Raw genomic sequence first — 25,260 nt, 5'->3', positions numbered from 1 at the left:
TGGCATTCTATAGTATGATTTTTTAGGCATACTATACTATGACATTTTTTAAGGCAAACTATACTATGACTTTTTTTAGGCATACTATACTATGACATTTTTTAAGGCATACTATACTATGACATTTTTTAAGGCAAACTATACTATGACTTTTTTTGGCATACTATACTATGACATTTTTTAAGGCATACTATACTATGACTTTTTTTTAGGCATATTGTACTATGGCTTACTATACTTTGAAATCTTTTGTGAATTTTATTAATGACATATTACACCCTGCTTTTTTTGTGACATACTGTATTATACAATGTTTGGCATTTTTGTGACATACTATACTGTTACTTTTTTATTATTTTTATAACGTGCCATATAATGAACTTTTATATCCATAGGTATGGCTTTTTAATTACTTAAAAAAAATAGAATGTTATACTCAAAGTTTTGACTCATGAATTACAGAAAAACTTCAGGACTTGTTCATATATCCTGCAACGATCTCAATACTTCTTCCATCACTGAATTCATTATACCAAGTTGCATTATGGGAAGAGTCTGAACCATAAAATTTAGGATATCTTGTTCTTTCCTTTGTTGATTTTGATCACTCACTTAAATCTCTTTATGGAAGTGCAATACTGAATTCCTTGAGTGTTCTTTTAAAGGTCCAATGTGTGAGATTAAGTAGGATTTATTGTCAGAAATTGAATATTTATAACTATGTTTCATTTATTTATAATGACCCAAAAATGAGAACTGCATTTTCTTTGCCTCGGAATGAGCCGGTATATCTACATATGGAATTAATCCTCTTCCACGGAAAAATCAAACACTGGTTCTAGGGCCATTCGCATCAGCCACCATAGTTCTTCTACAGACTTGGCACACGAGAAGTTTCAGTGGGTTGCAATGTTGCAACCTCACCACTGGATGCCACTAAATACTACACAGTAGACATTTAAAAGGGGGAAATATTTATAAAACCAAAGCTCTTCACACATCAAATACAAGTCAACAAGAGCAGAGAGGTTAAGGTAGACGCACTTTATTCCTAAAACAGAAGCTGCACCATCAGTAGCGGCACACAATTATATGTACACATATACACACACAATTACCTAAATCTGTTATATAAAATATATAATCTGACAATGTACCTTTTAATTTCTCTTCAGAGCTCATTGAGTTACTGTGCGAGAGACTCTGGAGCCAAAGCAGACAGAGAGGTAAGTCTCATCCACTCATTGGGTGGGACACAAATGCCCAGGCCAGCTTTTACTTCATTTTTACAGCATGGCAATAAAAAGGTCTGTACCCTTTGAAAAAATAATATTCTAAAAGCAATCTACAGCAAATTCACTTGAACAGGTTTTTCCATGTTGTAATTGAGAAAATTACACTTTTTAAACCAATTCCTTTACAGTGAGATGTACACACCCTCTTGGATTTGTAATATATAAAAGATATTAAGCATTAAAAATTCCACATTTAAAAACTTACAATAAATAATATATGCAGGCATTTCATTAAGATAAAATTTCATAGATTGCAATCTACAGTCATTAAAAAGACAATTTATTCTCCTTTATGAAACGTCCCTTGATCTTCCAAAATGCTAAAATGGATTCTTGGCATCTGATTGATTGATTGATTGATTGATTGGAAACTTGAAGTCAGTCAGTCAGTCAGTGTTGTGTGAGATACACCGGGGAAGAGGAGGAGAGATGCTTCCTCCACATTTACCCTGATGGAGTGTGAGGTCCTTTGAGTGTTGACGATACTTCGTAGTAGGAAATCCATGATTTGACTAAGCAAGCCATCCAATCGAACCTCAGCAGTTTGATCCCGTTAAAGAGTTCAGAGCATGTTCATGATAAAGTTGTACATCTGGGTGAGCACCACAAAGTGAACGGGCAGACAGGAGCGTCGGTCCTGGGTTGCAGGGTCGCATGTCAACCAGGAGAGGGCGTTGTATTGCTCTAGAACAAATCTATCATGCAGAGGGCAAAAACAGCAATGTTATTACACATCCAACATCAATTCCTATAACTGTACAGACTCTTCTGATCTGAGCAGCCTACCTGAGCACATCAGAGGTGTGGTTGGAGTCCAGGGGATGGGAGTGTTTACTGTGCAGAAGCTCGTCTGATTGGACAGAAGACACGTGCAGGTGCAGAGAGGCCTGGCAAAAACGACACAGGACAAATTAATTCAAAGTATTTAGATCTACTTGCGCTTTTCAGAGATACAGACAGTATTTAAATGATTTAATAAAGATTTTAATAATCACATGTCAAGCAAAAATACCAAAGATTCTCTGCTTCCTGCTTGTCAAGAGAAAATATCTTTGGGTTTTGGACATTTTAAAGAAGCGGTGTGTGGAATTTGGGGCATCTAGAAGTGAGAATTGCAGACTGCAACCAGCTGAAACTTCTCCCGTGTGCTAAGATTTCCACAGTGTTCATTGTTCAGGAGGTTTTTACCAGGAACCAACTTATCCAAATTATCTCTTCTTCTCCAAAACAAACAGACCCCCTGATTTAAACTAGTACAAACACTGAATAAAGCACTTTCACGTTACAAATAACAGCTCATAGACAAAAAACCTGCTCCCCATGTAGATATATACAGCTCATTCTAAGGAAAAGAAAATACAACACTCCTTATTTTCAGGTGATAATACATTTAAGATAAAGTTCATATTACATTATGTTCCATTTCTGCAAATATATCCCCCTTAATCCTACACACTGAGCCTTTATGATGTCACATTTGGCTTTAGGAAAGTGTAAAACAGAAACAATCAGCCAATGAATCTATGGTGAACATAAGTGTAGTTGTAGCTCTACTTAGATGTGACTGACTTCAAAGTTTCTAGTGCGGCTGTACCTTGAGGAAGAGTGGGCACTGGTTCTGGGCTTGAGGGCAGGCTGACCAGAACCAGTCAGGCAGTGGTCCAGCCTTGGCTGTGGAGACGAAGTAGCCCAGAGCCATCGGCTGCTGCAGGATGTTCAGAGCCTCCTCGTGGGACTCCATACGGTCTGCACTCTGACCCTGCAAGACAACATTGATGAAGTTAATGACCAGAGCAATATTAATTGTGAGATGGAGATTTTCTCTTTCTGGCCACGTTCCTAAAACTGAGAGTCACTGTGAGGTTATGATATAGTGAGCTCAGGGCAGGTAGCTCGTTATTTGAGCATATCATTTATCTCAGTAGGTGATGGAAGAATAAAGACAATACATTTTGACTATAAACTGTGCTTCTTTATCTGTGAGGGTTAAAAAAATCTACAGAACTGACGAGACAAAACTGTATAAACACTGACACGTGTCTCGCTTCTTCGTCATAGCAGGCTTGCAGGTAAATAATCTTTATGGTCTGTAATAAACACTTAAAACTGACTTCTGTTTTATTGTGAAGTTATTAAAGGGTGACAGACCTTGCTTCCATCTCCCCCCTGGTGGTAGTGGGAGCCTGGAGAGTGAACAGGCGAAGTTGTGGGGGAGTTGGGCAGGATGTTGATGAGGTCTGGATCTACCATGTCGTTGTCAAACAGGTCAAAGATGCCCATTCCATCAGATCCATCTGCAGAGAAGAACAACATGCAAAGAGCTCAGCGTTTGTTTGTGGTTCAACTTAAATGGATACTTTACCTCTCAGATGACCATTTGTATATCATTTACTCATGTAACGTTAAATTCATAAAGACAACTTTTTTTCCTTGCATGCCTTCATAGTGAAGAATAGAAAAAGAAGAAAATTCTTGAAGAATTGAAGTCAAAGATTTAACATTTGTATTATCTAAGTGTCATTTATAGAGTTGTATTCTCAGTGCTTCGCAAACTGACAGCTCTTTCTGTTGGGAACTGAAAGGAAAGTGAAGCATCTATATTCTCTTCAAAGCCAGACTCTATTGACAAAAACAGTTATTTTACCTTGCTGTACACGGGAGCTGCTGGTCCACCGCAGCTTCCATCAGTTAGTTAGATAGTGTTACTGTGTGACTTTGGTGAATTCAAGCTTACTCTTTAAACACCACAGTCACACAGTAACATAAACTAACTAACTGATCGAGGCAGTGGTAGACCAGCAGCTCCCGTGTTCAGCGAGGTAAAATTACCGCTTTTCTCAAGGGGGTCTGGCTTTAAAAAGAGCATAGATCAGAAAATTTCACTTTCTGTTCAGTTCCCTGTCAGACTGAGCTGTCTGTTTGGGAAGTGATGAGCCTATGACTGGATAAATGAGACTTGGATTATACTGCACGAGTTGTGTGAGACTTTACAAACAGATGTTTTTATATAGTTTTGCTATTTTTAAACATGTCGCCTATAAATTCAACTTATCAAGAATTTTCCCAGTTTTTGGATTCTTCATTCAACTGAGGCATGCGAGAAAAGTTTTCTTCACAAATTCAACGCAACACGGGGTGAGTAACTGATAAACAATATGGTCATCTGGAGGGTGAAGCATTCCTTTAAACATTATGCCATATTCATGATTGAGCATCTCTTAATGACAAGCAAGAAGACAAAGTGATGCATTTCTGATGAGGTGCTGTCAGCTAAAGAACGTACCAGGATTTATGGGATTGAAGTTGATGTCAATGGGCTCTGAAGTGTTAGTGTTGACCTGCACCATGGCTGAGGTGGGAAACACCAGGATGTGCGTGCAGGATGTGTCCTGAGGAGTGCTCAGCTGTGACGTCTGCATGTTGAGTGTGGTGCTGCGACCGAACACTGAACCTGTTGATACCGAATCTGCAGAGACGAGACGGATCATCAGAGTTGGAGTCAAGTCGGTGGGTTCTCAAGCTTTGCCACGTACCATAAACCATATTTACTCTGTTTTTTTTTCTTACCTGGCATGATGACAAAGGAACCCTGGGGCTCCATGGCAACCAGACAGGCGCTAAGGATGCTAGGAGTGTCAGCAGCAGAGATGCCACACAGCCGACATGTCTCCTTCAGACGTTTGCTGAGAGACTGCAAGTTCCTCCTGCTCAGCAGGATACTCCAGTCTGAAACAGGGACGAGATAAGAGCTCATTAGTGTGTGTTTGTGTATGTAAATAACCTTCATGTTCTCCTGACGCTGCGGGTGTGTGTGTGTACCTCTCAGCTCGCCATGGCCCATTCTACCAAGCCGCCCAATGACCACTCTCCACGGCAGTGACGTCACCTGCACCAAGCCGAGACACCATTCCCACAGCTTCTGCAAACCCACTCGCCTGGCTGAGCCCTTTTTCCTGCGAGCCCTGTAACAGACATAACACATGTACTTTAAATACACACACACACACACGATCTAATCAATAACTAAACTATTGATCCTATACCACTGATGCATGTTTTTTTCTGTACTTGAGTGCACGTACCTGTTGGGTACATCAATACTAATGATGCAGGTCTCCAGCAGTTCTCCGTGCTGGTCTGTGCAGGAGGCCAGCAGCCAGCGCTGGTCATGGGACAGACAGTATCCGACAAACAGGACATTGTACTTCTGGGAGGCCTCGCCAAACGTCTCCCCAAGCTCCGTCTGCTTGTCTTTCACCGGAGCCAGAATGAAGGGCGGCGTGTACAGACGCAAACACTCAGGCCTCTGCAAAGAGGGAAAACTTGTCAGTTTAAAAGCCAGACAACAGATGACACAATGCCAGACTCTGTGTGGGCTGACTTCCTTCACCAGAAGCCACATCAGTTTCAGATATGCAGCCAGAGTGGCAGTTACCTCAGGGTTCTTGAGTGCCATGTCGATGGCAAGACCAGGGCCAAAGCCTGTGAGAGCCTTGAAGTTGGTGGAGTTGGGCAGAGGCCGACGACACTGAGTGAAAACTGAGAAGGCCAGCGACTTGAGGTGCTGGCCGTAGAGGTGACGCTCTCCGCTGCGCACCGGCTGCAGCAGATACTGGCAGGGAACAATCTGACAAGAAAGGAAACAACAGTGGTACTTTAGATAGAGTTGTGATAACACTTTTCTTTTGCTTTTCTGCTCTAGTGCAACTAACTTTTGAATGTGTTCTGTTTTCAGTCAGGATTTTTGTATGTCATCTGGTTTGTAAACATCACTGATTGCTCTTTGCTAACATTTATGTTTCCAGTCGTAGTGGTTAGTTTGCTTTGGAAAAATTCTGGGTGGCATCAATGACGTATACCTTAACCTTTTGTCATGTACAAAGCAATACCCAGTCATTCTTGCAAAGTAACTAACTGGCACTAGTAGAAACAGTTCTTTATTAAACTCAGAATAAAATGCAAAATGGCAATGGTTTGTGAAAACATAACTTCATGTTCCAGTGTTTTGTATTTGTTAGTCTGGGTGCAATGAGGATGTTTGGCTTCATCCAAGCAGTTACATTTTTGTGTTTTGTTATTCATGAATAAACTGCCCTTTACACGGGGGACATAATTAACAACAGTGCAGCACATGTACCACCATATTGTGAATCGCTAAATAATCTAACCTGCAAACTGGCTTATTAATACTTAGTGGGAAAAGCACGGAGGGTGCACAGAGAGGAAACCGTTCTAACTGGAGCAATGCTTAAAACAAAGGACAGCAGAGGTGTCACAAGTATGTTGTGATAACTGGGTATTATTATATGTATCTTTTGCCAGTTTTAGGTGAAATCAATCTCAGTTATTTAATACCTATCATATTCTGACACTTCATCTGAAAACAGGCAGTGACACGCTGCTCTGTTCTACCACTGCGGCACTAAAGACTAATACTGAAACCATTAGCACATTCACACCTCTGGTGTTTCAAAATCCCCTCTGGCATGTTGATGCAATCTTGTGTCACTGTATCACAGGTGTGGCAGTTACCACCTCTATTAGTGTCTGTTAATGAGTCCCCTACTCCTTCTCACCTCCCTCTGTGCCTGCTGGTAACCTGCTCTGTTGTGACTCGACTGACAAGTGGGAGCAAATTAGTTAAACCATTGATGACATCAATCACAGCTCATCAGCAGATTCCTCTGAGAAAGATAACTAACTGTGATCTTAACATGTCCATATAGTAATACTGTGACGCACTCAATTATGACATCAAACACTGAGACTGTGATGCTGGTCCGTACCTGTACTGAGACAGCGTTTCTGATGCGAGCAGGTAGGAACTGGAGCATCTCTATGTAGCAGCGCAGCAGGCCCAGTGTGTAGGCGCTGGAGTGGACCTCTCTGTCTGCGTCTTCGTAGCTGAAGGGGTCGATGATATACACCACGATGGCAGGTGGGTAAGACACAGCGTGGGACTCTCCGTCTGTTGGCTTCCCAACTTTGTCTCTCTCCATTGTGCTGTTGACAAAAGTGACACATAATTAGTATGACTATATGACCAACAGAAAAGGAGGAGGAGCAGCGGTGTGTGTGTGTTGGCCAAAAAACTAAAATGTGTGTTTAGAAACAATTTTATGACAAAATATGAAAAGAATTAAGTAACAAAATTCTATGTCACATTGTCCTTTCAGTGTCACCTGTGCTTGATTACACAATACACAGTGTAGTGTCTTCACTCACAGTAGACATGCAGAGGAGTTTAAAATAATCTACACAAGACATAACTGTATCGGTTACTTTAAAAAAAAAAAAAAAAAAAAAAAAAAGGTTGCTGACAGGTCAGTTTGGTAAGTAAGTGTCTGATGTCTCGCAGTACCACCTGAACTCCACAACATACAGACAGTGCTCTGTTGCAATACATTATGTTCTGTATGTAAACATGAAAAGCTGCAATGAGTAATTGATTAGCTGTTGACTATTCAATTAATCAGCAACTAATTTAATAATCCTTTTGAATATTAAAAAAAAAAATTCTCTGATGACAGATTGTTAAAAGTGATTTTTTTTGTTTTCTCTACTCCTCTGTGACAGTAAACTGAAATCTTTGGGTTGTGGACAAAACAAGACAATCTGAGGATGTCATCTTGGGCTTTGGGAAACACTGATCAACATTTTTCATCATTTTCTTGCATTTTAAAGACAAAACAACATCAATTAATCAAGAAAAAAAACCAGATTAATCAAACAGATTAATCCTGATTAGTTGCAGCCCTGTAGACATGTGACACTGGATGATATGCATGCATAACAGTTTGCTAGACTACAGTGTCTGTCACAACTTCAAAAGATAAAAATTAAGATAGCATACTTTTAATGTTATGAGTCCACTGAATGAGAACGTGCCTGCCAGCTCTGGTTCAGCTAGGTTTGACTAAATTATTACAAAATTACTAGAGTTGACTACTAGACTCTAGACTACTAGAGTTGTACCGATACCAATACCAGTATCGGAAATGCCTCTGATACTGCCTAAAATGCGATATCGCGTTATCGGCGAGTACAGCCTATGACCAATCCGATACCACGTTATGCCTCATGTCATTATGCATACACACGCTACAGGCAAACGAAACGGAGCAGAGTTTAAAAAGCATTCTACTGTAGCCTTCAAAATGTCTTTACCAAATTGTGTGCCTGCACTTTAACCTGTGTCTTGATCTGTGTCAACACTGGATAATAATAATAATAATAATAATAATAATAATAATAAAGGTTTTATGGTATTCATTCTACTATTATGTATTTATTTCTTAATATTTTACACAGAATTTTAGGAGTTGAGACATACAATAATTCATATCCCATCCATTTTTATTTTACGCGCTGGTATCGGATCGGTACTCGGTATCGGCAGATACATAAGGTTCAGGGATTGGAATCGGTATCAGGAAGGAAAAAGTGGTATTGGTACATCTCTAAAAATTACTGAGATGTTCAACGTTTCATGAGTAAAATAAGAGAATACCCATAAACTAAATTTCTCTAATGGTTAAAGGAGCTACAGCTTTGTCAGTAACAACTGTTACATCATCTAAAACATGCTTGCCAGGAGTGGCAACAACCATCAATAACAACAACACACTGAGAATTGCAGCCCTTCACTGGTTACTGTGAGTTTTAGAATTAATTTTAAGATTATACTGCTTGTTTTTAAAGCCTTGAATAGTCAGGTTTCTACCCATATCTATGATCTGCTCACTCCCCATGAGCCTGATTGTTGCTTATGATCCTCCAGCAAGGCTCCAATAATGGTTCCAAAATCTCGCCGAGCTTTTGCCATCTGGACCTTTTATTAATCTCTTCTTAAACTCATTTTTATAGTTTGGCTTTTTCTCAACTCACAGTATTTACTGTTATTTATACTGTGTTATCCTGTTATATCTTGAACATGATTTGTAGCTTTGTCGTTGTTTTTATTGTGAAGCACTTTGCAACATTGTTATTATGTGGTAACGTACCTCTCTGGCGTCTCAGTGGGCCCTTGCTGCTGGTTGGCTGAGGGTCCATTTTCTGCCAGCCCTCCCGCACCCTGTGGGTTTGACTGGGGTCCATTCTGGGACGTGCTGCCCTGCAAGCCTGCCGTCCCAAACGGCGAGTAGGAGCTTGGCTTGGCTGAGGCCATTCCCCCGATAGTCTGGGAGCCTGAGGAGGAGGAGGGAGGGGTGCTGTTGACCTGGACAGGCTGGGCAGAGCTGGTGCTGGAGCTGGTAGTGTTGGTGCTCTGGGGTCCTGAGGAGGTGCTGGAAGAGCTGGAGGTCTGGGAGGAGGAAGAGGCCACGACAGCGCTGCGCTGGGAGAGTAGAGAGCCATCCAAAGACTGTTCTGACAGGTAGGGAGCTGTAAGATGTGACAAGAGGAAAATAATCTGTTATCATTTTACAAACCATGTAACCTTATCAGATTTGGATTTTTTAAACATAATAGATGTTACCTAGATCATAGCGGCACACTTGAGCAAAGAGTTTGAGCTTATTAAAGGCTTCATTGTTTCCCTCTCTGGCAGCCATCTTAAGGAACCAGTCGCTAAGGGGCTGCTCTGTCATGTTTCTGCCTTCTGTGGTGCCGACCTTCAATACGCCCTCTGGGTGACTCTTACAGATGGGCCTGTGTTGCCCAAGCTGGCATGCCTGTCGACAAAAAGGGAGTCAATGTGAAAATAAAAGTGTGAATCATTTCGTGAGAACATGAAACTGTTTTTGTGGGGCATGTCAGTACAAGAAAGAAAGGTTTGATCCTGCCAGGTGCGTACCTCATACATAGCACTAAGATCTTTGAAGAACGTCTTTGCTCCGCGTAGCAGAGCTTCATTTTCTGGGCAGATGACGACATATCCCACATCTCTCTGGGATCCAAAAGGATCCAGGAGAAGCTTCTCCCAGTAGGGCAACCCAAAAGGAGACAGCACCACAAAATCATACTCATAGCCAACCAGAAAGGTGGGGATGGGCAGAGGCTCAGGAGACTCATCTGTACCTGGAGTGAAACGAGGACAAAGGTTCAGCTTTGTCTTTTGCAACAGTCACATGATCAACCATCACAAGATTCCAAAAATAGATCTCTAAATCTGTTGGAGGTGCAAGGACTCTCCACGTACCATATGATCCCCTCCCAGCCATCTTGTGGAACTGTTGCCAAGTGAGCGGTCCTTGAACGCCCCAGGAGCGCACACTCCTCTTCTTCTGAATGGTGTCCTGCAGCACAGGCTGCAGGGACAACAACACCCGCAGGACATCCTGAGAGAAAAGCTTGCTCATGTCTGCTGCTACAAGAGGAAAAACAAAGACAAGAAGTCTTAACTTAACCACATTTGAGGCTGGAAATGTTTTAAATATGGGGGAAATAAGCTTGTAATAGGAACAAATGGTGACAGAAATTTACATACATTTGCATTTTGGCCACTGATGAAGACAGGTGCTTTTCACTAGTGTTTCATCTACTTTGCCTCCTGACATATTGTCCATGAACTGCCTGCCGTGCTCCAGTGCCATGTAGCAGTCATTATAACAGTCTCTCTCCTCCACCCTCAGAAATGAACTGGGTGCTGAGCCCTGCTTGGGGTACTCCACGCCTGCCATCGGGGCGAATGGGTTGGTGCACTGGTCCTGCAGCAACAGGATTAGCTCATCTGGAGGTTTCTCTGTCAAGCTGCCGGCCTTGTGCACTGTGGAAGCTCTCAGCTCTTCGAAACACCGCTCAGTGTCCCGACTGGCGTCTGAGCCCCGTACCACCACGTCCAGCTCGTCCTCCAAAAACAGCCCGGCTGACTGGCCGAAGCGTCGATTGGTGACGGCGCTGAAGCCACAAGTGCAGGGGTACTGGGCCTCACCGTTGTCCTTGAGGTACACGCCTACATCTGCTCCTCTGATGTTCATGTTGCAAACGCACACGCAGCAACTGTCAAAGTTGCAGTCCTTGAAGAGGTTCATGACTGACTCGGAGAGAATGAGAGTGACATAGAGACTGTGAGCCTCGGGGATGGAAGGTACGGTAGCCGGCTCAACGGAGCTGAGTGGTCGACAGGTGGAGGCAGTGGAGGCGGGGGAGTAAAGGTCAGAGTTGTCGTACTTGAGCGAGCCTTGGACACTCGATGGGCCGCGGGGAGTCCGTGGAGTCCGTGGAGTGCGAGGCGTGGGCACGGAGAACCGTGGTGTGGCTGGGGAGGGCAGGATGCCCGTGCCACTGTTGCTTGGAGGAGCACTGCTGGACATGAAGGGCGTGTGGGTCTGAGGGGTGTAGGTCTGGCTGTAGTCTGGCTCCACACTGGGGACATTACTGTAACAGAAAAATATGCAACCATTAAAATGCTATTTTTCAGATATATCAGTTTTTTAAACTGGATTTAAGATTTTGGCCGATATTCAGTATGATTTGTAATGGCTTGTTGACATTAAACATCTCAACTGAACATCTCATCTCATCATCTAACAGACTGAAGCCCCTTGTACAGCCTGTTCAAGGCAGGAATTTTGCACCATTGTTCCACATCACCATTCTTTATAAAAAGCTGATTGCAGAATTGAGGGACAGAGTTGCCTCGCCTTTAAGCTAGCTGTGGACGGTAGTAACAGTGCTGAATTGACATCTGTGTAAAGGGGACAGCCAGCAGGACGAGACCATGGATGGACGGGTGTGACGTTTTGATTTTGTGTGATAAATTTGACCCATCACTGGGAGATTTAAAAAGCAGCTGGTGGAAGTCAGCAGCTAACTCCAAAAAAGAAAGAAAAAAAAAAAGAAAAAAAAAAAAAAAGACAGTGGCAGAAAATGTCTACAATCGGGGAAACCAATGAGGTTCAGGAGCTCACTCTCCAAGCATATGACAATATCAGCTGCCATATAACAAAGACAGTAAATGATTGTTACTGCCCTGCCACACTATGTCATTGTTATTGTTTATAAAGCGCTGCAGAGGCTTGTGTTACATGTCACAGCAGAGGCAGACACTATTCTGTTACATGCCATGCCTCTTTTACTTCCCGGATGCCGGCATGCTGTCTAAAATCACATTCTGAGGTGGTTCTGTGTTTAAAATCAAAAGGTTCTTAAAATAAAGTGTTTTTTCTGTTTATTTTAGTTGTCCTCTATTTCCTAAACAAACTATTTATTTCGACAGATTTCTTTTCAGCTCAAACTAATTTTCAAAAGGTAAACAAAACACTTTTCAAAGTTTGTAATTGGTTAAAATGACATAAATAAGCCCTGTTTCCAACGAGCAGTTCGATACGCTTTGTTTTCCATTTCCACTGTGAAAAGTTGTGGATGGTACCAATGGAACCGTTCCGCACCGTTGCCATTTTTGGTCCCCCTTCTGTTGGGGTCCCTAGCACTCAGATGTTAATCAATCAACACACTTTAAATATTCCATGTGACAACTTTGAGCATCACTTAGGTTTTTGTATGACACATACTTTTAGTAATGAGTGGATTTTCAAGCATATATATATAGCATATATATTATATATATATATATATATATATTAATTTCGGCTGGGTTGTGTGAACGGCACATATTCTAATCCTCACTCGGTGGACAACACTAAACCCCCAAGCTTGCCTGAGAAGGACTAAATGCACAAACCCACTATTTTTAAATACCCCATGGAGAGAGACTCTAACTGCAGCCTGTTGTATTTTGTTCTGAAAATAAAGAGGCACAGACTTTCATCTTTGTCACTTGAAATAAAGAAATACAGTGAGTGCTGGACGGAGCAGTGAGTGACAACAACCTCGCCCACATTTAACAGTACTATTTGCGGTGGAAACGCTCAACAGACCTAGGGTCTAGGTACCATGCCCGAAGGTTCCAAAGGTACAAGCTAAATATCCTTTTTTCTTGTCTGTCTAGCAACTCAAAGCCACTGGTTATTTTACATCATTTAATGTGCATCCGTAGATCTCTGCTGCATCTGCAACTGAATGCCATGTTAACATTTGTGGCTAAATTCTCTGTACCATCACAGCATGAAGTTTCAAACCTAGTTGCTGTTATAGGAATATGTATGTTAATATGTTGTTGTCAAACAATATACATGTTAATTAACAGAAAGAAAAGATGCATCTATAAAGTGGTGCTTGCAATAAATTTAGTTATGAGCTCATCCCCAAATGGTCCCCTTCCCCACATCTCTGACAGTACTGTTAATGCTACACACACTAACCTGTCTTTGGTGAGGAGGTTGACATTTGTCACCGGGGGTATCAGCTCCATTTTGCCCATGGTCCAGCTGGGCGTGTACACACAGTCTTCTGGCAGTTTGACAGGCAGCAGACACTGGCTGGGTAGCATCTTCAGGGGTGCGTACATTGAACAGCCAATTAACAACTGGCATGCCTCAGGCTTGTATACGAAGGAGAAGTCCTAAAAGAGAGAGAGGAAAAAGGTAAAGAGCACTGACATAGCTAGTTATTCCACTAGCTTCATACTTGGCAGGTGTGTGACATGACATACCTTTATTTCTGATGGCTTTGGGCTGCAGAATCCCTCCTCCACCTCCATCTTGAAGTGGCTGTTCAGCTGGCTGCCATCCAACAGGGTGAGGCCTGCCCCTGCTTCCAGGCTATCCTTACTGCCCGAGTTCATGGGAGAGTAACCCTGCTGCTCCAGGGAGGGTGGGGTGGGAAACATCTGGTGCAGGTCTGCTGAGCCTACAGAAATAAGACGTGATTACTTCTCTTGAAAGAACATGTGTGTAAGAGCTACAATGATTACCTGAAGCTCAGTGTCCTTACTTATGCAAGACAGGGGATCCAACGTGGTTGCTTTGGTGTCTTTACAGCCAAACTTGTCCTCTGTACCAACTCCTGCTCTTTTGGATCCAGGCTGTGTGAACAGGGAAAACTATACATTCAATACATCTTCCATTTTCATGTTTCAACAGGCTTTACACGCCAACATCAGCAGCAGTGTCTGAACATTTCAGAACACTTCAGTAAGAAGTACTTTGGCGCTAACATGTTCATTCAATACATTGAAGCTCTTACCGCTAGCTCATCTTCATCCGAATTGAAGATTTTATCCAGGTCGCTGTAGGACACAGCCAAGTCGTTCTCATGGATAAGGCTGGTGGAGGCTGAAGGTTTACTGCCCGACGGACCCTGACCATCTGCACCGCAAAACAAATTAGAGAGGAGACCTTGAATAAGATGCAAAACTCCAAATATTAAATTTAATTAAATGTCAAACCTAGGGGCCAAACGAATGTAGTGAAGACATTCTTACCGTCCGCTGTTCCACTTCCTTCGTCCACCTGGGTGAAAAAAGGAAAACGATCATAGGAATTATTGTAATGTTCTGGGACGACCATATTAAATCATTTCATACAAAGTAAATGTATTGGGTAACTGCACCTATTGTACTTACATACAAGTCTCTGGATATCAAGCTTATTCTTTTTTTTTTTTTTTTTAAAGATATTTTTTGGGCATTTCCAAGCCCTCAATTGACAGGACAGACAAGTGTGAAGGGGGGAGAGAGAGAGAGGGAGCGACACGCAGCAAAGGGCCACAGGCCGGATTCGAACCCGGGCCGCTGCGGCAACAGCCCTGCACATGGGGCGCCCGCTCCACCACCAAGCCACTGACGCCCCGATATCAAGCTTATTCTTAAAGTGATGACATAACACATTTGTTGCATGCTGAACGCAACACAGGCTCCGCTCACGGTAAACAGACAAGCTGTAACCATGATAACAATATCTATGTCAGGTATCAAACTGCGTTGGGCTCGGGTCGGATTTGGACTTAAAAATCATAAAGTCTGTCGGGGTCAGACCAGACTCGGTTATAACTGTCTCAGATTCGGGTCGGGTTCGTTTTTTTCTGTCTGTGTAACCGCTACGCTGCATGCAAACCTGGATTTTGTTATCTTCAAGAAATATCCTGGTGCAGCTGGGAAGTGACTGGAAATCCTTTCAATACTAGTGAGATACTACAGATATTCAGAGAATCAGTATCTCAATAGTTTGAGGAATATAAAGATTCCTATTCTACAAAACTGTTTTCTTTTTCTATTGACAAAAGAAGCCAAATTTCTTAAATGTTAAATGCTGTCCAAAAGAGCAGGTTTACGAGAAATGTAGTTGAAGAAAAAGTCTGAAACTGGCTAAACTATAATCTCAGTAAATGTTTGCAGGAGTATGTAAACAAGACCATCTGACCGGCACCATCTGACTTTTGATACAACGCATTCTGGTCAGTGCCAATACACTAATAAAGTCCAATTAACTTTTTCATACAAGCACATATAAATGGAAAATCTCAGGTTCCAGTCTGTCCTTGCCCAGGAAACAGAAGCAGATTTTAGCATGACTTCCTGTGATATATCGTGATCTCGACCCACCTTGTGTTTCTTGTTGCCCTCTCTCTCCGATCCAGGCTTGTCCTTCTTCTCGGTGAAGCTGAACTCCTCGTCTCCCTCTACGAAGGCGTAAGGGTCTGGCTCCTCGCTGTGTTCTCCATCTCCTGTGGCGGAGGCAAGATGGCTGTTTCTCCGCTGAGCGTAGGTCTTCACCAGCTCCTGGGACACCTTGAGGGGCTGTGTGGAGCCTGACATCAACCTGAGAAAAAAGAAATAGTGTGGAGATGCTCAGACAGATGCAAACGTGCTGTTTAAAATAACAGTTACATTTGTTTTCATGCTGCTGAGGATGAGTGATTCGACACTTACTCAGTGACAGACACTACACTTTCTGTTCCGCCACCTCCCCCAGAATCTTCTCGTATTTTATCCACAGGTAGCAAGGGCGTCACAAAGTTGGAGGCCTTCTTCCTGGGCAGGTTAAAATACTTCCAAGGGTTGTGGGTGGAGTCTTCATTGGGGTTGATGGCTGAACCCACGAAGATGGTGGGTTCTAAGGTTTCACTGTAGGCGGCGGGGAAGGGCAGAGGCATAGGCATGTTCTCCAGCTGAGGCTCCTCAGATGAGCCCTTCTGTGGCAGCAGACAGGGCTCCACCGACGGCGGGTAGAACGGTTGGTGAATGGGCGTAGATGAGTTTTTTATGCCACCTGGAGTCATGTCGCCCTCTACATGATCACAGGGATGTGGGCTGAGAGGAGGGGGAGGTGGAGATCCGACGAGGTCTGCGGGGGGGCCGTGTGTGTGCAACGTGGGGGCTTTGGAGGGCACTGTGTCCACATGGTGCAGGCTGGGATACGAGCCCTCCTCCTGTGATCTTAAACAGAGCCTCTGGGTCTGTGGCTCCAGGGACTGCTCCTCGCTCACAGAGTTGCGGTGGTGAAAAGGCGTTTGCGGCCTCTTCTGCTGCTTCTCCCCCTTTTCCAGCTTCTCGCCCAGCTTGTGTTTGGGGGCCGGCTGCGCAGGTTGGCCTGATGAAGGTGGGTGTCCTGAGGTGCTGCTGGATCGCTGTTTCTGATTCTTATGTCTGTGTGGAAAAACACAAATGATTCTTTCAAAAAATGTGAATAGACATCTACAGTCACTTGTGAATGTATTCCATTTATCATACCTCGAGCAGCTGCAATGTGGCCTGTGAGTACACTCCACAAAATCCCAAAGTCCAGTTTTGTCCGCCTCCTCCTCACAGGTCCCGTTGGTCAAGGTAGTAAACTTCCTCCTAATAAAAAGAGCAGATTGACATTTAATCAGTCCGCATGGAGGCACATCTTTGACTGGCAATGCAAATTTTGAGGAAGAGATGACACTAAACATACTTGTTCCCTGTACGGTTAATGTTATACTCCTGCCACACAGACTCCACCATCTGGCTGGCCAGCCTGCGAGGGATTTTACCCCCGTGAAGAGTGTTGTTAGAGCTGTAGCCATCTGATGCAGAGGACAACTTGAGCCACCTCTGGGCAGGCTGATAATCTGTGAGGGAAGACAAAAGAAAATGCAAGTGCAATACTGTTATTATGCAGAGCCTCTCAGAAATAAAGGCTGGTAAATGTGTTCAATTCTGGTCATTATGCAACTCCATGTCTTACCAGTGTGAGCCTCCTCCGGTGATGTTGGAGGAGTCAGAGTGACGGAGGACATGGCAGGATCTCTGTGAGCAGCCTGGCCCTGCTGAGCACCACACAGGCTTCCTGAGGTGTTGGCTGAGCCCTGAGGGACCACAGCAGGGAGGTCCGACAGGGGGAGAAGCACCAGGCAGGAAGGGTAAACCATCCTCACTCCCGCTGCAAGCAAACAAACACATTTTGTTTATTTCAAAATAATATTGCTTAGAATCAAACAGGCATGGTCAGCTGAGGGGGGCAACAGTGAGACTTTCCTACCTTTACAGGCTCTATTTGCACCTATGCATTAATCTCCAGTCCATCCTGTCATTCAAGGATAAGGTACTGCTTATAATTTTAAGATAAGGGCTGTCCCTGACTAAGAATTACGTCAGTCCAATCTAATTTGGCTGTTAAATAAAAACATTCGACTATTTGCCCCCTTTTTTTCCATGTAACATTCCAGTTTGAGAGTCTGAAGAGGTTCAGTGGGACAGCAAAGTTCACGTAATGTAAACAAGCCAAGTTAGTCCTCTGAGCTAATATATACTGTGCTAACCACATAATTTTTTGCCGACATGAGATATCACAAAGAGCCAGAGACTGTACTCTATTAAGTTGCGGTGAGCTGTACTGAACTACTTCTAAACAGAAGGCAAATGATAACCTTATCTCTGAGCCTGACCGGGCAATAACTTTCTTCCTCTGGGCAGCTGTCCCATCTCACACAGACGCACCCTGGGGTCTGAACCACAGCTTTCTGTACCCAAGAGCAGTGTGACAGCGAGGAGCAATTGCTCACTCTGCAGCTAAATCTGAGGACCAGAGTGTCCCCAGATGTATACTGAAGAATCTGTGTCAACTGAGAAATCGCAGAGTGATGATCTGAACTTCTGACTTTCAAGGGGGCAGCCCTTTGTAAGATACTATACATCATTTGTCAGCAATTCCCATGACATTACCAAAATCAGCTTCTCAAACCATTTGAACTTTCCTTCCCTGTCTGTGCAACTCAGACCCAACTCAGACTTCAGCACAAGAACACTCAACCTCTTATTTAAACATTATAATGTCTTACCGACGAGGACCTCCACAGCTGCCAGAGAGTCATCCTCCCAGTCCGTGTCCTCCATCTTGTCTTCCTGGACCTCCTTGGGATTTGGGCTGATGGGATAAAACTGCCTCCACTCTTCGATGAGCTTCTGGGTGGGGTGGTCTGACATCTTAAAAGCCTGACCAGTGAGGGTCCCGTTCAAGCCGTATGGGCTCAGGATGACTGGAGGGCAGAGAGGAGTCACAATTAAGGCTGCATGACAAATATCATATTGCAGTTGTTTTCACAGATATTGTGATTGCAATACGAGTTGCAATTTTAGTGGGAATGGATTTTTTTTCGTTTCATCTCACTGAGAATTTTTTTTTTTTTTTTTGCTGGGGTCTACACCAAACAGGCACATTGTCATGCTGTGACACATTTTACCTTTATCAAAAAATTGCAGCTCCTGTGATTTGTATATTGCAATTGGCCGTGTTGTGATTTAGATTAATTGTGCAACCCTGGTCACAATATTTATGCACGCTAAATTATATCTAATTTCTGTGTGGTGTTTGTGCTATCTAGAAGTGGTATGTGAAAAATAAATTCCAACTGTCTTGCGTTAATTGACAAATATTTCTTTCGTTGATATAATACACACACAATTTTTCTTGAACATTGTGCACACTGCATGAGTTTCTACCTTGCAAAGGGCTGGAGCTCTGCTGGGCGAGGCTGAGATGCTCCTCACTCAGTCGCTGAAGAGGCTGATGTTGAGCGATCTCCACACTCGTGCACACGTTGCTGTCGCCGTGCACGAAGAAGGTGAATGCACAAGACAGGTGCTCGCTGCAGGGTGAGTCAAAGATGCAATGCAAATGCATTGTAGTGTTTAGAGAGATTTGTCCCCAGGCATAACCACACCACTAAGTTGAAACACACCTGACTAAAGCTCCACTTTGCAGTCGGCACTAAAAAGCTAATGTAAACCCCTGCAGGTTATTGAGGCTATTGTACTCTCCATCACTCATTGTGAAAGAATGACTCAAGGGAGGAGTGAAAAAGGTAAAGAAGCTGCGAGGAGTACAATTCCTTGCATATTTGGCTGGGCACTTTGATCCATATCATGCTTTCAGGCGACAACTGTTGCTCCCATAAGGCTTGCTCATGCTTTCAATCGGCACATAACACACAGTCGGCTCTAACACACTAACTTTATCAAACTTTATCGCAATGCACAGGCTAAAATATGAGTCAAAAATAAGCATGGGAGATTATTATAGTCCTGAAATGTTAAAACAATATTCATATTTATTTTCTGACTACTTCTGGAAGGCCAGGCGGCTAAATGCACTAAAATAGTACTTGTTGACACGGTTGCTGTAAAACCACAGTGCACACTCAGCATTTTCCAAAGACTGCCCTGTTTACCAGCCAGAGAGGGCAGGCGACAGCGAGACTGCCAGACTCTTCTGTTAGAGGTGCTGCCTCAACACACACTTTTAGACATCTTTATGTAGAAACAGAAGCTAAACACCAACGAGCAGGAGACCGCCTCCTGTTCTATACCAATAGCTCTTTTATATAGCTGCTAAAACTCTCATTGACAAAGCTGCCAAGGGGAAGTGAGCCAAAGGGCTGTGCATCAAACACAAGTCAGTTTGGATCTACACAGCCAAAAAAACAGAGACTCAAATTAGCTTGTCAGGGAACTCCAGGATACACCAGCCCCCTCATTCAAATGCAAGGGGGACGCTAAATCTATGTCACCACCCTTATGTGCAGGAGGTAAAGACATACACTTGTACACAGACCAGTTTTACCTCGCAGCTGGGAAAAGTGAGGATATTATACATTCCTCTGAAGTGTTCTACCATTACCTTAGGAAAGTCTAAACTGATATAGAAATTATGCAACATGCTGGATGAAACTAGCCGGAAAATGTGTCAGGCTGATGATGTAATTAGAAAACTGTTATAATCCTGTCATACTCCATCAAAATCATTATTACATCTGATTTAATTCCAGGAATACAAATGTTCCTGCTGACTCAAAGCAACACGAATCAAGCTGTACACGCTTTAATAATATGAGTTACAACTGACCTCGGAGCACCCAGCGTGTACTCAATCGTATAGAAGTTAATCAGAGCAGCAGATATGCAGTCAACAGTCTAGTGTCATGGTTACACTGCTTAAGGAAAGCCCTGTGTGTGTATTTGTTCAAGCCATTTCTCTTATAAGAAGATGATGTCTCATTCCCTTAAATAGCTATCAGCGTATAACCACGGAGTTGGAACAATACAGCTGCAAGCACCATCTCTCCAGTTGAATCCCAAAAGGGAATTTTAACAATTAGAAGCTGTCAGAGGCCAGGAATTGTTATGGGAAGTTTAAAGCACAACTCTCATTGAAGACATCTGCCCAGTGAGGCTCTCCAAACTGCAGCACGTGCACGTACACACTCATTTATCTTGAAGGTGTCTTGAACAAACATAAAAAAGTTGCATGCAAACACTGTGCCAAACAAATGAAGTCACACTTCACAAAGACAACTGTAACAGCCAACCCCCACATGCTGCATCTTTACTAATACTCCGATACCAAACACTAGGTCTTGTTCAGCCCTTCAGCACAACAACAATTCATGACATCATGCTTATCTTTAGCATTTGTGCTGCTTCTTTTGTGTAATGAACAAAGTGTACGGTACATGTAAGCTGGACTTTTATGATGTAGGTGGAAAAGGACCTTTGCTATTGCTACATGTGTTAACAGCAACGACACTGCTGTCACTAACTCAGCTGACCTCTTTTCTGACTTCTGAATAGGTTTTCTAACTTTCAACAATTTTTCCACCTCCTTAAAATAATGTCAGCATGTTCATATTAAAATTGAGATCTATTAATTGCAGCTTAACAATGACAACAGTAGAATCAGTCAGAATTCAATTCAATCAGTGAGTGAGAACATTATTTCAACAGATAGACAAGTATGGCATAACCTTATTTTTGTACCAACACAACAGACAGAGATGCAGGCAGTTCCCACTGTTTCAAACAGAACGCAGCCCCAGCTATAACTTGTGACCCGACAGTTAGTTGAGTCCGACAGTTAGTGGAGTCTGGGCTGCAATTTGACAATTTACGGCACGTCATATAACTCCGTTGTCTGCTATTGGGAAGCGGGACATACCTCTTATTAATGGTCTTCTCCTCCTTCTGGTATGGCTTAACAAACCACTTGCCAATACGAACAAAGCCGCGGTTCATGAGACACCGCTCCAACAGGTTGTGGATGGCTTTGAACAAGAGCGTTCGACACTCGTAGGACAGGCCACTCTCCCACTCACCGTCCTCCTCACCTGGAAAAAGGCAGATACATTTAATTGGATACTTTGAACAAAAATCTTTTCTGACTGACAAAGAAAACAGCCTCTTGTTAATTGTACATGGTGGTGCGGTAAATATGTCTGACCAAAAGAGGGGGAGTTAGTTCGAGTTGTAAACAACTGACCACAGTAAAACCTGAAGCGTGAGTAATACCTGAATTTGATCATATGAAAAACATTTCAAAGTTCATTTTACTGGATATTATACAGCAACATGATCCAAAATAAGAGAATACAGCCCCTTCAGTGTTAACATGAACGACTTGTGTGACAGAAAATTTACTTTTGTGTTCATACAAAGTGAAACCTTATTGTGAAAAGAAATTAAACCCACCCATCTGACTTCTACTCTGATCAACAATGTTTCAAGAGCCATACTTCATAATGATTATTAAATGTAAGTTCCCAAGTCCAAATTAAAGCTGCAGTTCATCTGTGAAAATGCTGCTCTGTCTGTCTCTGTAATGCCAAATCTGTGTTGCTTTCCGGTTACACCTGACCCTCCTTGAGACAGGGGACAGAATACCTGGTCAGTGTGGCAGCCCCCAAGGGGAGCTGTTACGCAGATATGAAGATTCAAAAAAGCTGGAACAAGCCCTTCATCCAAAATCAAGACTGTGTCAGGTGACTCTGATGCACAAAACCTTGCTCTTATGCTACCACACGAGCCAATACCTCTGTGGCTGAGAGCCAGTGGATTCCACAAGGCTTTAGAGACTTTAAAAGACTGGTTAGCCACAAATCAGTTTGGCTATCACAACTTATTATCATCAGACTTTGTATCATTAACATTCAACTCCGCCACCGCAGATTAGAAAGGTTGGCATCGTCGTCAAACACTGAGCATGTTTCAACGTGAGCAGCGTCTCCAAAAAACAGGACCAATTTTGCCTGCAGCTTTAGAAAGTTCTGTAAATAGCAACAACTGCTACACTCTTGAATTTTAGTTTTTCTTATAGTGGTGCCAATTTCCAAGCACTTAACTGCTTAGATTGTATGTAAATACACAAATGTTGTTACTATTTACACTGGGGAACTAAATATATTTTCAGTGTACGCACTTCTGATGAACATGGAGATGTTGCATGCACTTACTCGAGAGCTCATTGTGGATAAGCTCGGCGAAACTGGGGTCATCCCCCCACCAGAAAAGCCAGAGCTCTCTGCGCCCGGGGGTGTGGTGCCTTCTCCACACGCTCAGCACATCTGCTGCCAAGCATCGGCTGAAACTACACAAGATAGGGTCCTCCTCGGTCACGGGGAAAAGGATGGGCGAAGAGGTGGGTCCTTGCCACACAAAACGCCGCCATTTTATTCCAGTCAAATCAGCCTGGGAAGAAAGAGAAGAACAAAGTGAGTATAGCTGCACATCATGAAGCTAACCATCAGTTGTGAGTGTACGTGCATGTTTCTTCCCTTACACACACACACACACACACACACACACACACACACACACACACATGGGGATGAGAAGCTACAGAGTGCTGTCATACTGAAAAGTGCTTTGAATGAATTACTTGGAATCTGAGACTTGCTGAAGTCTTGTGAAGTTTTGCAATATTTGAACATGTGACAGCAAAGTCATTCCTGAAAACATAACTGTCACACAGCCATTTACTCAGCAGTTATTAACAACTAGTGGCACACCACTGCCACCAGTCTAAAATCAGATAAGCTTGTCTTATTTATAACAGTAATAATGTGGGTTATCTCCCAACATGTATATTGTGATATTTCAGCGTCACTTTAAGTTAAGTAAAATAAAATGTTTTGACAGGTTTTAATAATTTACCTGTTGGTATGATCATATAACTAATGTAATGCTAGTTGTGTATTTCTGTAACCAGTGCAGTGTAAACACACTATTCATGAGCAACTCTTTAATATAGTTACTCTGCAGTATGTGCTGTCTACTATGAAAGTTAGCTGGATCACGATTTGCAAGTTGCAGGCCCGATGCCTTCACGCCAGTCTGCAACTGACGTTACAGAGCTTGTTGCCTGATTAGCCAAAATGGCTTTCTGGCCTCTCAGCACCACAGCTAACGCTAGCTAGCGCAGAGAGCATAGAGAGTCTTACCAGGCAGAAGAGGTTGGAGTGGCAGTCCTCCAAACTGGCCCCGTTTGGTACAAAGCACGAACTCATCCTTTCACTGCGTGGTTGTAACGTTAAAGTCCATTGTCTCAATCACCGTCGGGGGCAATAGCTGATGTAGTTAACTCGCTGGCGAAGCGGTGCTCAGTTGTAGTTGTCCCCGTTAAAGCGCTGACCAACTTGCTAGCTACAGCTACAGCTACGGCTAACGTTACCGCTACTCAACCAGACAACTTCTAACCGGCGCTAGCCACCACTAGCCCGGTGGCTAAGCTAACGTTAGACAGGCAGCCAGATAGCGTCAACTGTAAGCTTCTAGCTATTCGATTCATCAATCCTATTTGAAATGTATTGTCTGATCTGGTTAGCCGCAAAGCTTGCTTGCTACATTACCTCAACGTCAAACAGTCAACGTTAACATGACCCGGACAGACTAACGTTAAATCAAACACGAGAAAAGTTAGATGCGCAATAAAAAAATACGAGCTCGAAAACTAAAAAAAAACTTCACTCCAAAAGCTTAGTCCCTGCTGTGCTAATGCTAATGCCAGCTAGCTGATCTGAAACAATTTCAAAGCAAAGGAACTCTCCCCTCCCCCTGATCTCTCCTAGCCTGCTAGCACAAAAGCTAACATACCAGAGCTCCAGCGCTAGCTTGCTAGCTAAATAAAACAATTAGCTACACCGCCCTCCTTTTCGCTAAAACCATCACAGTGCTCCGTCATAGTACAACTACTCTTAAAACGGATAAAATGCCAAACTGGCGACACTACTCATCGGCTACTTTCCTCTGTCTGATCCATAGGTCCTGCAGATTTCCATTATTTCAGTTCATGGATTGAATTCTTTAATGGCGGCCAGGAGGACAACTCTGCCTCTCAACTCCTATTGGCCAATTTGTGGTAATGGGGGCGTCATCCGTCTTCAAGTAGCTCCATGACTTCACAGTTTACAAGATGAGAGCTCCAGTGCATCTGTCATACAGTCAGTGGTCACTCCTCAGTGATGTCTGTTACTAAACATGTTTCACTGTGCAACATCTGCTGCATGTGACTGCTATGTCAAACTGAGATATATCATTTTAATATTCATTAAGTGGTGGAATTTGTGTTTTTGCACTAATATGCATAATTATAAATATCAATAAGAGGTAAATTATATCGCCTGGCTGAGCCTTTTTTGCTTGTGCACTGAATTATGCTGCAGATATGAAGTTATTTAGGTCAGGTTTTGCAGACAAAGATGGGGACGTCATTGATCCCAGCGGTATTTATTAGGCTAATAGGTTGATCATATGAATCTCAGCTGCAGTGTGCATGAACTACTTCTGCAATCCGCTGCATGTCACTGCCACAAGGAGCTTTTTGTAGTGAACAGTTTTGACATTCACGGTGCAAAAGTGCAAATTATTGCAATTTTAAGGCGGTTTTATAACATA

General features: G+C 43.0%; 1 protein-coding gene across 1 annotated transcript; it reads right to left on the bottom strand.

Annotated features, from left to right (window-relative positions):
• Positions 1-1,029: 1,029 nt before the first annotated feature.
• LOC125888775 (mediator of RNA polymerase II transcription subunit 13-like) lies at positions 1,030-24,690 on the bottom strand. The gene is made up of 30 exons (XM_049576363.1): positions 23,808-24,690; positions 22,821-23,055; positions 21,530-21,698; positions 19,039-19,184; positions 18,378-18,575; positions 17,285-17,479; positions 17,012-17,168; positions 16,807-16,914; positions 16,006-16,722; positions 15,679-15,895; positions 14,560-14,587; positions 14,322-14,443; positions 14,070-14,160; positions 13,789-13,985; positions 13,499-13,698; positions 10,723-11,612; positions 10,435-10,602; positions 10,090-10,313; positions 9,772-9,967; positions 9,299-9,677; positions 7,082-7,298; positions 5,731-5,922; positions 5,378-5,601; positions 5,115-5,257; positions 4,863-5,021; positions 4,579-4,761; positions 3,444-3,589; positions 2,890-3,054; positions 2,082-2,182; positions 1,030-1,990 (listed from the first exon to the last, which is right to left on the bottom strand). Exons 1-30 carry the CDS (start codon positions 23,871-23,873, stop codon positions 1,858-1,860), a joined length of 6,366 nt encoding a protein of 2,121 aa, XP_049432320.1. The 5' UTR covers positions 23,874-24,690; the 3' UTR covers positions 1,030-1,857.
• Positions 24,691-25,260: the final 570 nt, after the last annotated feature.

Source organism: Epinephelus fuscoguttatus, linkage group LG5, assembly GCF_011397635.1.
Source record: "Epinephelus fuscoguttatus linkage group LG5, E.fuscoguttatus.final_Chr_v1".
In the NCBI taxonomy this organism is placed as follows: domain Eukaryota; kingdom Metazoa; phylum Chordata; class Actinopteri; order Perciformes; family Serranidae; genus Epinephelus; species Epinephelus fuscoguttatus.
This window is presented reverse-complemented; position numbering and strand designations above follow the sequence as displayed.